This window comes from Aotus nancymaae, unplaced genomic scaffold, assembly GCF_030222135.1.
Source record: "Aotus nancymaae isolate 86718 unplaced genomic scaffold, 86718_ANA_hifiasm-v0.15.2.pri h1tg000004l, whole genome shotgun sequence".
NCBI classification, from domain to species: domain Eukaryota; kingdom Metazoa; phylum Chordata; class Mammalia; order Primates; family Aotidae; genus Aotus; species Aotus nancymaae.
In genome coordinates, this window is record NW_026988415.1 from 25156254 (window position 1) to 25170612 (window position 14359).

The 14359-nt window shown below is 36.5% G+C and overlaps 1 protein-coding gene across 15 annotated transcripts in view; it reads left to right on the forward strand.

The window, feature by feature from the left end:
- The window catches only part of THOC2 (THO complex subunit 2), a 137185-nt gene that overhangs the window by 21950 nt on the left and 100876 nt on the right, over window positions 1-14359 (forward strand). For 14 of the 15 annotated variants that reach the window (XR_010336935.1, XR_010336936.1, XM_064361331.1 and 11 more), the window contains exons 3-5: window positions 4520-4611; window positions 7979-8030; window positions 13487-13557. Coding sequence is in view for 13 of the 15 variants with exons in the window: in XM_064361331.1 (XP_064217401.1) it covers window positions 4520-4611; window positions 7979-8030; window positions 13487-13557 (215 nt within the window). In the remaining 2 variants the exon portion in view is untranslated. The remainder of the gene's footprint in view (window positions 1-4519; window positions 4612-7978; window positions 8031-13486; window positions 13558-14359) is intronic. The other variant, XM_064361336.1, reaches the window with a different exon arrangement.

Sequence of the window (14359 nt, forward strand, 5' to 3'; positions counted from 1 at the left end):
TTTCTGTTGCCCAGACTGGAATGCAGTGGTGTAATCATAGCTCACTGCAGCCCCAAACTCCTGGGCTCAAGCAATCCTCCCACTTCAGACTCCCAAGTAGCTGGGACTGCAAGTGTGCAACATCGTGCCTTGCTTTTTTTTGTTTTTTTTTGTTTTTGAGATGGAGTTTCACTCTTGTTGCCGAGGCTGGAGTGCAATGGTGTGATCTTGGCTCACTGCAACCTCTGCCTCCCGGGTTCAAGCAGTTCTCCTGCCTCAGCCTCCCGAGTAGCTGGGATTACAGGCATGTGCCACCACGCCTGGCTAATTTTGTATTTTTAGTAGAGACCGGGTTTCACCACGTTGGTCAGGCTGATCTTGAACTCCTGACCTCAGGTGATCTGCCCGCCTTGGCCTCCCAAAGTGCTGGGATTACAGGTGTGAGCCACCATGCCTGGCCTTATTTTTTAAATTTATTTTTTGTAGAGATGAGGGGTCTTGCTATATTGCCCAGGCTGGTCTCATACTCTTGGCCTCAAGCAGTCCTTTCACCTCTGGCTCCCAAAGTGTTGGGATTGCTGTCATGAGCCACCTTGTACAGCTGAGGATATACTTTTTAAAGAACATTTGGGCTGGGTGTGGTGGCTCACACCTATAATCCTAGCACTTTGGGAGGCTGAGGTGGGCGGATCACTCGAGATCAGGAGTGTGAGACCAGACTGGCCAATATGGTGAAACTCCTTCTCTATCAAAAAAAAAAAAAAATTAGCTGGGTGTGGTGGCGTGCATCTGTAATCCTAGCTACTCTGGAGGCTGAGACGTGAGAATTGCTTGAACCCAGGAGGCAGAGGTTGTAGTGAGCTGAGATTGCGCCACTGCACTCCAGCCTGGGTGACAGAGTGAGGCCTTGTCTTAAAAAAAGAACATTTGGATGCGTGAGTGGAAAGTGTTTTTTTTTTTTTTTAAAACAAATGAAAAAACCATTTTTCACCCTGTTATATGGGTAAGACCTGTTTTAAGAGTTAACATTCGTAGCCTGCCATCCCCCAAATTATTTTCTTGTTTATCCTGCTTATAAAATTGCATGATCACTCAAAATATTTTTGAGATTGATAGACAGTAATGTATTCTTGTTGAAGTTAGTAGACTGTCAGAAGTGTAAGAATGTACAAAAAGACTCATTTCTAAACATACATGGGTACTTTATCTTTTTTCTTCCCCGTGTTTAAAATCAGCTTTTAACATCTCAGTTAACTTTGATCTTGTTTGATAGAAACATTAGGTGGATAAAATAGAAGAATTCTCAATAAATGATAGCGTAGTGTAACAGTTTGACTCTGGAACTTTAATAACTATTAGATTATTGTTTATTTGCATGGTTCTGATTCACATATGAAACGACAAATAGTTATAAGTGTGGCCTTATTGGCTGAATTGCCCGTGCTCTCCTTCTCACATATACTCCTTAGCACATATACTCCTTGGCTGATCTCTGTTAACAGTCAGGCTTTGGTTTGAGGGCCCCAGTTTGTTGTCCTAGCAGGAAACTGACTGTCGTTTCTTCAGAATCTCTTTTCTGTCTTTGGGGTTTGAGTTTGGGCAGTGTTCCCTCTGACCTTTCTCTTTCTGCCCCTTCCCTTGAATTAATTTCATTTCAGGCAGGCAGTTTCCCTTGCATACATTGCTTCTCCTTGTTTTTTTTTTATAAATCACCTTTCCCCAACCCCAGCCACTACCAATGAAACAACATTGTAATGATGGCTAATTAACATGAGTAATTGGGGTACAGTGTGATATTTTCATATGTGTATATAATGTGTAATGATCAAATTAGTGTAATTAGTGTATTACCTCAAGCATTTATCATTTGTGTTGGGAAAATCCAAAATCCCTTCTAGCTCTTTGAACATAAACAGTACATTATTGTTAAAAAAAACAAAACAAAACATGAGTAGTACTAGTGATACTAGATATAACCAAGAACTGGTGTCTTCAACATTCAAACCCCGCAAAAACTAAGAATTTCTACCTTCTAGTAGCTATTCTTAAAACTACTCTTTCTGAAGTGTTAGCATTAAGATAAAATATTTTATTGAATTTTTTGTGGATAACTATAAAGGTTGTAAGTTTTCCTTCTCATTGTAAATATAAATTAAAATTTTTCACCTACAATATAGATTTTATAGGTTTCTATGGAACTAGTCTGATAGTTTTAAGCCATAGGTAGTGTTTATCTATGGATAAAACACAATAGGAATTCCTAACCATTTTTAAATAGGCATTTAGAAAACTTGTGAATTGGGCCAGGTGCTGTGGTTCACACCTTTAATCCCAGCACTTTGGGAGGCTGAAGTGGGCGGATCACTTGAGGTCAGGAGTTCAAGACCAGCCTGGCCAACATGGTGAAACCCCATCTCTACCAAAAATATAAAAATTAGCTGGGCATGGTGGCAGATGCCTGTAATTGCAGCTGCTCGGGAAGCTGAGGCTGGTAATCACATGAACCCAGGAGGCAGAGGTTGCAGTGATCCAAGATCTTGCGACTGTACTCCAGCCTGGGGAGCGACACTCTGTCTCAAAATTAAAAAAAATAAAAAAAAAAAGAAAACTTGCGACTTGGGGACTGTCTTTGCTGCTGTATGGATTACAATGTGATTGTTTTTATGTAATTTTAGTGTCAGCAAAATGACCCAGGCCACTTGTTCTCTATTTTAATCTCCTTCTGTGATTAAGATTAGACTTCCTTGGTCCCTTATGAGTACCAGAGAACATACTCTCATGGGACCTTAGTTTTAGATAATTGGCTATTTTGTTCTTCTAAGTGATTGCTTTTTAAAAACAAACAACAACAACAACAAAAAACCTTAGTTATCTGGATAATTTTAAATAAGTATTATTTGTTGTTTGTTGTAAAGCATTTTATTCATGGAAATACAAAGCATGAAGTTGACCTCTTATTCCTGCCATACCAAAAAATATAAATTTTTTCCTTTGTTTTTATATTGTTTATTTATTTAAAAGCACAATGAGGGCAGGCATGGTGGCTCATGCTTGTAATCCCAGCACTTTGGGAGGCTGAGATGGGTGGATCACCTGAGGTCGGAAGTTTGAGACCAGCCTGACCAACATGGTGAAACCCTGTCTCTATTAAAAAAAATAAAAAAGGAAAAGCACAATGAAGGTATAGTTGTGAAAGAGGCAGAATATATTTAATTTTGAATTCTTCATGAAGAGAATAATCTGACTATGTTTCCTTAGCAAATGATTTAATGAACAAGTTAATTTTACTGCAAAATAGTGTTTTCATTAAGGGGGAATTTATGTATATTTTGATTTCTATTATGTTCCTTTTGTGGGCAGTAGTCATAGCAGGGGAGAAGTTTTTATTTTTTATTTTTTTGAGATCGTCGTGTAGTCACAACTCATTGCTGCTTTGATCTCCTGGGTTCAAGTTCCTGCCTCAGCGTCCCGAGTAGCTGGCACAACAGGTGCACCGCCACCACACCTGGCTAATTTTTTTTTTTTTTAGTAGAGATGAGGTCTCCCTATGTTGCCCAGGCTGGTTTCAAACTCCTAGGTTCAAGCCATCCTCCTGCCTTGGCCCCACAAAGTGCTGGGATTACAGATGTGAGCCACTGAGCCTGGCCAAGAAGATTTTTTAAATATTTGATTTTTTAACTCGCTGTTTGGTTCTGAAAAAAATTTGATTCTGCTCAAAAGGAGGTTATAAACAGACTTTATTTTATATTAGCATCTTTAAAGCTTCTTGTTTCACTACTTTTCATGATTGGAAGGAGGTAAATTTTAGTATATGGGACTAAAAATAAGATGACCAGAAGGTATTCACCTGACCACTAACTACCCTCTCCAAAACCAAAAAATATTTCTTCAGGAAAGGGGGCTGTGGTAATTAATAGTGAATGGGGTTATTTGTGGTTGACAGTTATCATAGAACTGCCGTTTTATACATGTATATATAGATGTATTTTTTGTTTGATTTTTATGAGGCAAAGAGATTTAGATTTGGGGAGAAATTTCTCTGACAGTAGGGTATGGTTAAAACTCAGTACTATGTTAACTGCTACTATTTATCTGGTGTCACTATAGCCCTGGGATTGAATTGAGTATATATCTGAAGACTACTGGTGAGGAAAATGATTAGTTTAAATTCACTTGCTAGAGTTCATTGAAAATAATTAGAGAGTATAGTAGCATGAAAAAAATGCCTTTAAAAGTGTTTTGGGGAAATCAGAATACTATGTGATGTGCATAGCAAATTTAAATATGTAAAATCTGTAGTTGTCCAGAAAAAACTGGAAAGGAATGCTCAACCTGTGGTTATAGTAGTGGAGGGCTGGTTAATATTTTTGTAACCTTTTAATTTTGTGTTTTTGTGAAAATAAAAGAAGTGCTAGAGAAAAAGCATTAAAATACATTTTTCATTATTGATGTTTATAATTCTGAGAAGTAGGAAATATATAGATTTGTTTTTCATGTTCGAGAGATTGTATCTTTATATTATTTCTCTTACGTTCAACAGATTTCCAGCAAGCTCTTTATGAATTGTCATATCATGTAATTAAAGGAAATCTAAAGCATGAACAGGCATCTAATGTTCTTAATGACATTAGTGTAAGTATATAATACATGTATTTTAAGAGTTGTTATATATCTTTTTGCTTTGACACAAAAGATCCCTGAGGTGTATAACTTATATTTTATTTTATTCAAAATTATAGTAGTAGATGGATTTTTAACTTTTCTGTTTTTTTCTTTTTCCCCCTCGAAACTATGGAAGGGAGTAGTGGATGTTTTAAGGTAATATTGGTAAGCCAATATTTTTTGCCAGAGAGGAACGTAGATAGTTTACTTTTTGCCAGATAGTTACATTTTTGCCAGAGAGGAACGTAGATAGTTTACTCTTTTTATCTGGTTGTTAGTAAAGTAGGAAATATCAGGTAAGCTGGCAGGGAAAAAAAAAGCCTCTGGTTTAATGAAATTAAGATATCCTTAATTAAAAACGCTACTCTAAAAAAGGAATTTCGCTAAAATATTTTTCTCCCAATACAGCATAATAAACCATTTTTTTTGTTTGTAGTTATGTTTAGAAATTAAATATATTTAAAAAATTGAGGATTAAATTATTTTAAATTGTGGTTGCCTGTCTCTAACATTCAGTTGGTGCTAGTTTTCATCTACTTATGGTTTAAAAAATATTAACTAGATTTAAAAAAAAATTACATGGTTATTGTGTTTCACTCTTTCATTTATTGGAGAATTTAAGTTAGATTCACACCAAATATTCTTCATAGTGCTTTGGCTTTTCAATTGGAAGATGGGCTTTCAAATTGTAAACCAGCAGTTAGACTTGAGGTTTTTACGAGTAGTGTGCTGTTCTTTTATGCTTGTTTTTAAACTTGTATATAAATAAAATTATCTTGTGTGTGTATATATATATATGTGTGTGTATATATCCATATATAATGAACTTGTATATAAATAAAATTCAGAATAGCTTTTATAATAGGTTTTGTTAAGGTGTGGGATCTGAAGTTTCTTGGTCTCAGTCTGAGCTTCTCTTACTGTTTCTTTAATCTTCTGTAGCCTTTTTTTTCTTTTAGGGGAGGTAATATTTGTATGTTTTTTGTGCTTTCCCAGGGATAGTCTTAAGGAAATTCTAAGTTTAGCTGTTGTGATTTTCCACCCCATATTGGGGTGTATTTGAGCAGTAGGAATTCAATGAGTTTCCCTTTTGTCTCTAAATTGTCTCCAGCTGATAACAACAGCATTAGTTCATGTTGGAGTAGGTCTATTTCCTTTTTTTAACATTAAAAAAATTCAGTTGCTACCAATCTTTCTTAACTAATATTTCATGTTTGAAAACTCTTGTCTTACTTTATTTCTGATCTTCAAGTAGCCTGAGTACTTGCATTTAAATAGACATAACCAGAGTTCAGAGTCCTTAAGAAATTTGAGGCTACAATCTGATTGACAAGGTTATTTCATTTTGTAAATTGAGCATTGGTATAGGTTTTAGTTTGTTTATAGGATCTGATTCTAATTCTTTTTTCATTTATTGAAAATGAATAATTCAAGTCAATTTTATGTATGTGTATTTCGTTCTTACATAGCTTCTTCTTTCTTTTGAGTACTTGATGTCTTTATAGATACTTCTGCAGCTTGATTGTCTTTGTCTTGGCTTTCTCTTAGTACTATGCGTTGTCCGTAGCCACAGAAGAGTGTCTTATGTGTCTCCTTGCAGCTGCCAGATTTTTCTTCAGAATTTCTTTTAGTCTCTGAAAATAGGCTAATTTTAGTGTTGCTGTACTGCCAGCAGACTATTAATTGCAATAAATGAACTATGATCCTTACTAATGGAAAACAGTCCTAAAATTGAGTGTGGGAGAGGAAAGTCAAGAGACAAGTCTAGAATAATGCTGAAATTTTTATTCAGAAATGGGAGGATTTTGGATCATTTTCTTTTTTTTTTCCCCAAGACGGAGACTTGCTCTGTCACCCAGGCTGGAGTGCAGTGGTGCAATCTCGGCTCACTGCAATCTCTGCTTCCCGGGTTCAAGCAATTCTCTTGCCTCAGCCTCCCGAGTAGCTGGGATTACAGGCACGCACCACCACACCCGGCTAATTTTTGTATTCTTAGTAGAGACAGGGTTTCACCATGTTTACCAGGCTGGTCTTGAATTCTTGAGCTTGTGATCTACCCACCCTGGCCTCCCAAAGTTCTGGGATTACAGGTGTGAGCCACCACGCCAGCCCGATTTTGGGTCATTTTCTCCAAAGGCTACAACAAGAGTGAGTAAAGAAAATAAAGAGAATATTGAGCTTCAAAAAAGGTGGGGGAGAGGGAGGAGGAGGGCCAAGAGTTAAAAAACTACCTATTGAGTACTCTGTTCACTATTTGGATGATGGATTCAATAGAAGCCCAAACCCCAGCATTACAAAATATATTCATGTGACCTGTATATGTATCTCCTGTAACTAAAAAATAACCCCCAAAACTAGCCTGTAGCTTTTTAGCTGGTTTTATATAAATTTTCAAGATTTCTGTTTCTCTCATACCATTGTGATTTTTGCATAGTCAACATTTAAAGTCTTGGATGAAGAATGTACCATTTTTATTTATTTTTTATTTTTAAAATTTATATTATTTTTTTTAAGAGATGGGGTTTCAGCATGTTGGTCAGGCTAGTGTCGAACTCCTGACCTAGTGATCCCCCCACCTCGGCCTCCCAAAGTGCTGGGATTACAGGCGTGAGCCACTGCGCCTGGCCAGAATATACCATTTTTAACAGTCTTCCTTTAGGTAGGTATGAGGTACTCTAAATTCCAGTGATTTCTAAAATGAAACTTCATTGGAAGAATGTTACTCATTTATGTTCTTTAATATTTTCTAAAGTGTTTAGGTTTCTTTTGTTTTCAGATTATTTCATGGTAGACAGTTAAACATTTTTTCTAAACATTATCTTCCTCTTTATATTTCCTCTGTATTAGGAGAGTTAACGTTAAGAATTTTAATATTGGTCAATATAATGATGGGGTTTTTGTTAGTTTAAAAAAAAAATTTTTTTCAGCCCCTCTGCAATTCAATTTTTTTCTTTTTAGAGTTTCCTCTGTTGCCCAGGCTGGAGTGCAGTGGTGCGATCTTGGCTCACTGCAGCTTCCACCTCCTGGACTCAAGCAATCCTCCCACTTCAGCCTCCTGAGTAGCTGGGACCACAGGCATGTGTCATCACACCTGGCAAATTTTTTTTTTTTTTTTTTTGTAGAGACAGAATTTTGCCACGTGGTCCAGGCTGGTCTCAAACTCTTGGGCTCAAGTCAGTTGCCCACCTTGGCCTCCTAAAGTGCTGGGATTACAGGTGTGAGCTACTGCTCCCAGCCAGTTTTTGTTTTTAAGTTTCACAGAAGAATGTTATTCTGAAACCCTAATACTTGCTGTGTGCTTTTCTGGTATTTACTGTAATTATATTTTTAAAATTAGGAATTTCGTGAGGATATGCCCTCCGTTCTTGCTGATGTATTCTGCATATTAGGTAGGTATTAAGCCTTTATTTCACCTGTAATATGTTGTTCGGTAAATTAATGTACTATGTTAAATAAGATGTTTTACACTAAGAATTTCACAAATGTTTCTGCAAATGTAGAAGCAAATTGATTCTTTATAGAGAATATAGTAATATAAGTCAAATGTTATAATCAATGTTATAAACAAGCTTTAGGAGTGTAATTCAAATTGAGTTTTTTGACAATGTAGATTATATAAATTTGAGCTAAATTAAGTCATTTCAAGTCTTAAATAGTAATACAAGTCAAATGTTACAATCAATGTTATAAACAAGCTTTAGAGGTATAATTCAAAGTGAGTTTTTGACAGTGTGGATTTGTATAAATTTCAGCTAAATTAAGTCATTTAAAAGGTCAAGTTTTCTGAGATTTTAGTAACCAAATAATCTTGTTCAATGTAGGTTTTCAATGAATATTGTCAGAATTTCAGACTTAGGACACTCAAGAAATACTTACTTTGCTATTGCACTCTTTGATTCTTCTTAATTTTAGAAACAGCAAGAAGAGCCAGAGTAATCAAAAATACTTTTGTTTTGAGGATAAGAAACCAGATTTGGTAATAGCAACTTCTTTTTTCCAGAATAAATAAGGATTTGTGTAAGATTAAAAAGGAATATTTCTTTGACTTAGAAATGTAGTGTCCCATGGCATGGATTTTAAAAATAATGTTTATTATAATTTTTTTCTCTAATTTTAGATCTAGATGAAAATAACTGAGCACAGTTTTCCCTATCAGTCAGTCCTGTGCTTTCTTTTATGTTCTTCTCTTTTTTGAGATATGCTCTTGTTCTTTTGACCAGGCTGGACTGCAGTGGTGTGATCTTGGCTCACTGCAGCCTCGACATCCTGGGCTCAGGCGATCCTACTACCTCACCCACCATACCCGGCTGATTTTTTTTTTTTGGTAGAGATTGGGTTTCACCATGTTGCCCAGGCTTGTCTGGAGCTCCTGGGCCCAAACAATCTGCCCATCTCAGGCTTCTAAAGTGCTGAGATTATAGACATGAGCCACTGCACTAGGTCCAGTCTTGTGCTTTCTGTAACTTTGAGTTGAATAGAAGATATAACCAGACATTATTGTATTCATTTTATTTATTTAGATAGTTTTTAGAGGCAGGGTCTCGCTATGTTGCCCAGGTTGGTCTTGAATACCTGACCTCAAGTGATCCTCCCGCCTTGGCCTTCCAAAGTGCTGTGATTACAGGTGTGAGCCACTGCACCTGGCCAGTATTCCCTTTAAAACAAGACATCCTTTGAGGGTTTGTGAACCTGGAATGAATTGTTTTAGCTCATTAATCTTAATTCTTAGAATTAGATAAATTACTTAAATGTCTTACTGAGAATTTAGAATTTGGTCTTAACAAATATAAATGCTGGTGCTTGATCCTTCAGGAAGTTCCAATTTCATAAGTTCCCAGTAATGTTGGGAGGAGGTCAAAATGTATGTTGACTGGGAGTGATAAATGAAAAGAGAAGACCATTGATAAGATTGACCACATGTCCCAGTTTTGTTTTGTTTTCTCTGGCTAATTATTAATAGTACCCTCTTTTACTTTCAGAACTATCTTGGTTGGATGATAAAGTATATGCTATTTGTTGGATTGATTGATTTAAGGCAACCAAAAAACCTTTTAAGCTAAAATTTTTAGTCAGGCACTAAAGATAATAACTTTTTTTTTTGGCAAATAAATATAACATGAAACAAATTTCAGTTAAAAAATTTTTTTACTATAAATTTATAAGGCTGTAAGACTGATTTGTAGGTAACATTTTCTGGAAGCTATTGTTCCTTGATAGTGTCAGGAGTATATCTTTCTTTGGGTAATCATCAATTATCAGCTTATTGGTACTAGTAATTTCTTTATTGACTTATTAGGTTGTATTTTCCCTTCATAGTTTTTTAGCAATATGAATTATTGTTAAATTCATTGCCTTTTACTAGTAACATGATTCATGAAGATGATGCTTGGTTGCTCTTGGGAAATTTCTCTTACCTATTCAGTCCTTTTTTTTTTTTTTTTTTTGAGATGGAGTCCTTGCTCTGTTGCCCAGGCTGAGTGCAGTGGTGCAATCTTGGCTCACTGCAACCTCTGCTTCCTGGGTTCAGGTGATTCTCCTGTCTCAGCCTCCCAAGTAGCTGGGATTACAGGCATGTGCCACCACGCCTGGCTAATTTTTTGTGTTTTTAGTAGATATGGGGTTTCACCATGTTGGCCAGGCTGGTCTGGAACTCCTGACCTCAAGTGATCCACCCACCTTGGCCTCCTAAAGTGCTGGGATTACAGGCGTGAGCCACTGTGCCCAGCCTATCCAGTCCATTTTTACAAGCAAGATTATGACAGCAAACTTGGAAAGAGGATTTCTCTTACCTGCCCCCTCACTCACCCACCCTAACCCTTGGCAGAGAAAAGGTGATTCAAGTGTGACCCCAGATCAAGGCTGGGGAATAGGAATAAGGATATGAGCTACATCTAATAATGAAGCTGATGATGACAATAATAATGATAATAATAACAATGTAAGTTCTGCTTTTAGAGTACCTTCCATGTTCTAGGCATTGTGTTAAGCATTTAGTTTTTATTTTAATCCTTATGTCGACTACTGTAAAGGTGGTAGGTGTTCTGATCAGAAAAAAGGCTCAACGAAGCCATGATTTTTTTAAGGCCATGCAGGCCAGTAAGGCAGAATTTGAACCTGGGTCCCTTTGGCTCCACAGCCTGTGATCTTTTTATTGCATCATGTTGTCTTTTTAAATGTTAACAGTTATAAGGGAAATTAGTGCTGCACTTTTGAGGTTAAGATGGCATTTTTTTTTTTTTTTTCTGAGACGGAGTTTCACTCTACTTGCCCAGGCTGGAGTGAAATGATGTGATCTTGGCTCACTGCAACCTCTGCCTCCCAGGTTCAAGTGATTCTCCTGCCTCAGCCTCCCAAGTAGCTGGGATTACAGGTGTGTGCCACCATGCCCAGCTAATTATTTATGTTTAATAGAGACGGTGTTTCGCCGTCTTGGCCAGGCTGGTCTCGAACTCCTGACCTCAGGTGATCTGCCTGCCTCGGCCTCCCAAAGTGCTGGGATTATAGGCATGAGCTGCCGAGCCCAGCAGATAGCAACTTTCTTTAACAGACTAATCATATGAAGGTGAGGGGGCATGAGAGCTATAGAAAGGGTGAGTCTGATGTAAGTTGATATGCTGCTATGCTGAGGGACCTCTGGGCTGGGGTAGGTAATTGGTGATACTGGGAACTAGAGCTGGAAATAACTGAGGGCTTTTTATTAAAATCGTAGGGAAAATTAAAGAGAATTTATTTGAGGTAGGGGAGTCAGAGAGAATAAATGAGTTTATTAGAATGGTGTTAGGAGTTTGAGCCAAAAGAATAAAGAAACCAGGGAAAGTACGGTTGGGATAATAGAGTCCTGTACTGATTGTTGAGATAGCTCATCTAAGAAATTTACTGAGACCCTAATTAAGCATTTCCTAACATGGTCAGAACCCAAGAGAATAGTTAGACATTTAAGTAATTTATCCAATTCTAAGAATTAAGATTAATGAGCTAGGCCGGGCGAGGTGGGTCACGCCATAATCCCAGCACTTTAGGAGGCTGAGGTGGGTGGATCACGAGGTCAGGAGATCAAGACCATCCTGGCCAACATGGTGAAACCCCATCTCTATAAAAAAAAAATTAAAAAAAAAAAAGATTAATGAGCTAAAATAATTCATTCCAGGTTCACAAACCCTCAGAGGATAAGTGTCTTAATCAGGTTATGTGACTGAGTGGAGAGAGACTTGACTTGAAGAGGATGAATCTGCCATCCGGTGCCCCGATCTTAGAGACCTTGAGGGGTAGATCTTAAGGACTTTAGCGCCCTGGAGTATAGATAGATGTTGGGTAAAAGGATGAGCCCAGTTTAGCCCCAATCCCTTAAAAATCAGCATCCTTAAAAGTTCTAGACTGAGGAGGGACCAGAAAACCAGATAACAAGGCAACAATTGAGGATCCCTGAAAAGGATTGGTGAGATACACATTAATTAAAAGTCTTAATGAGAAATTGAGATTGTACTATAATTTACATTGCATAAATTACACCCTAAAATTTCGTTAATAAACTTGAACTGACTGTGCGTATAGCTACAGTGGCCAGGATATGTGGAAATGGCAATTGTCCAAGAAGGGAAAGTGAAGGGCCAGGAAAATGTGGATATGTTTGATGAAGAATCCCCTTCTCTTTGGATTCTCAGTGTTGGCAGTAGAACATGTAGAGGACAATTTTTATTATTTCACTAAAACCAGTGCTTCTTTTTATAGCACATTCTAAATTATGATTTGACTTTAAAATTAGGTTAATAGTATGTAGTCAGTTAAAGCAGTAATCCTGAGATCAGCTTTGTTTGTAATCCTGCCAATACTGGTTGAAATTTTTGGTGCTTGGCATTTGGCACTAATTGTTTTCTTTCTTCCATACTTAAGAAAATTTTTTGACAAATTTTCTGAATAATTTACTGAAACTCACGGTCTCAGTTTTTTAAATATTTCAGTAGGAAGATACAATTTTGAATAATTTTTATTTACTGACTAGAATTATAATTCAAGACAAGATGCTAAATTGTTTTTTGGAGACAGAGTCTTACTCTGTCACCCAGGCTGGAGTGCAGTGACGTGATCTTGGCTCACTGCAACCTCTGCCTCCCAGGTTCAAGTGATTTTTCCGGCCTCAGCCTCCCTAGTACCTGGAATTATAGATGTGCACCACGACGCCCAGCTGATTTTAGAATTTTTAGTAGAGAATGGGTTTCACCATGTCGTGCAGGCTAGTCTTGACTTCAGGTGATCCATCTGCCTCGGCTTCCCAAAGTGCTGGGATTACAGGCATGAGCCACCGCACTCGGCCAAAAATATTTTTAAATACTGTCTTTTCATAAGGTTGGTGGCCAGGTAGCCTGGTTAGAACGTAGTAATTGGACCAGGGTGGCAAAAGTCATGGGTTTGATGTTGAATATTAGGATCTTTAGAGTTAGAAGAAATCTTTGCTGTAACCCTGTTTAACTTTTCACCTAAAATAATCTTTTTTTTTTTTTTTTTTTAGCATCTCTGACAAGTGGTCATTTAAACTTTGTTTGAATGTTTCCATTTTTTGCGTACAATATTTTTTTGAATCTTTGTTGCTTCCAGTGCCATAATAGGTAGCTCCAGTGTAATTGATAGACAATTTTTGGCTATATCATAGGTCACAGGGTCAATCTCCAGTTTTAGGAGAAATTAAAGCATTCATATGCACATGAAGGACATCTCATGTTACCATAGTTTTGAATTTTTCCAAATTTAGATTGGGGTATTTTAAAATTAGTTTTAAGGAAAGTAAATATCTTACTTTAGTGCTGGGGAGTCTAGAAACATCAAACTTTTGTCTTCTTTGTCATTATAGATATTGAAACAAATTGTTTAGAAGAAAAAAGCAAGAGAGACTATTTTACACAGTTGGTATTAGCATGTTTGGTAAGTTTTTAAAAATATATTTCCTTTTTAAAAATCTGCATTTAACTGTTGTAATATAAGTTAATCATGTTAATGGTGGAGAATATTGACATTCAGTTGGCTTTTCTCATTATAAGGTGAAATTTGGGTTTTGAAATGGAGTGTTTTGTGAAATTAGACATGCTGTTTCTATGAAATTAGCATGTAACCATATCCATATCACTTAAACTATATATTCAAAACTGATGATTTTCCTGACCCAGTAAGTTCCTAAGAAAAAGGTTAGCATTTATAAAGTAAGTAGAAATGATTGTAGACAGCTTTTAAATGGATTTTTCCCCTCATAAACTGTTAAAAGAGAAAAAGAGCAGAGGTAGTTTAAAAATGATAAATTCTAGAACTTGTCATAATTATCTAGTAAACCATTTTGTGTTCATATATTTAGAACCAGGGAGAACTGCCATGGCTGAGACCTGGAAGAAGGTGCTTGTCTTTGCTATACTAGCATTAAAGTAGGAGGCTGTAAAGTGCTGTATTAGGTGAAAATCCAGTTAAGCCAAATGTAATCTTACTGAAAATTTCATCTATAGTTCTTGTCATTTATAGGTAGTATACAACATGGATATAATTTTGTAGTGAATTTTTTGAAAGCTGTTTATTACATATTTCAATATTTGGAGTCATAATGTTTATTAAATTAAACTTCCAAGCCTTTTTATAAATTGTAGGTTGTTATATAGAGAATGTGATTTTTGTATTCTTATTTAGGAAGCTTTAGTTTGAATATATTTAAGGTTGTGGATGCAATGCTAAGGAATAAATG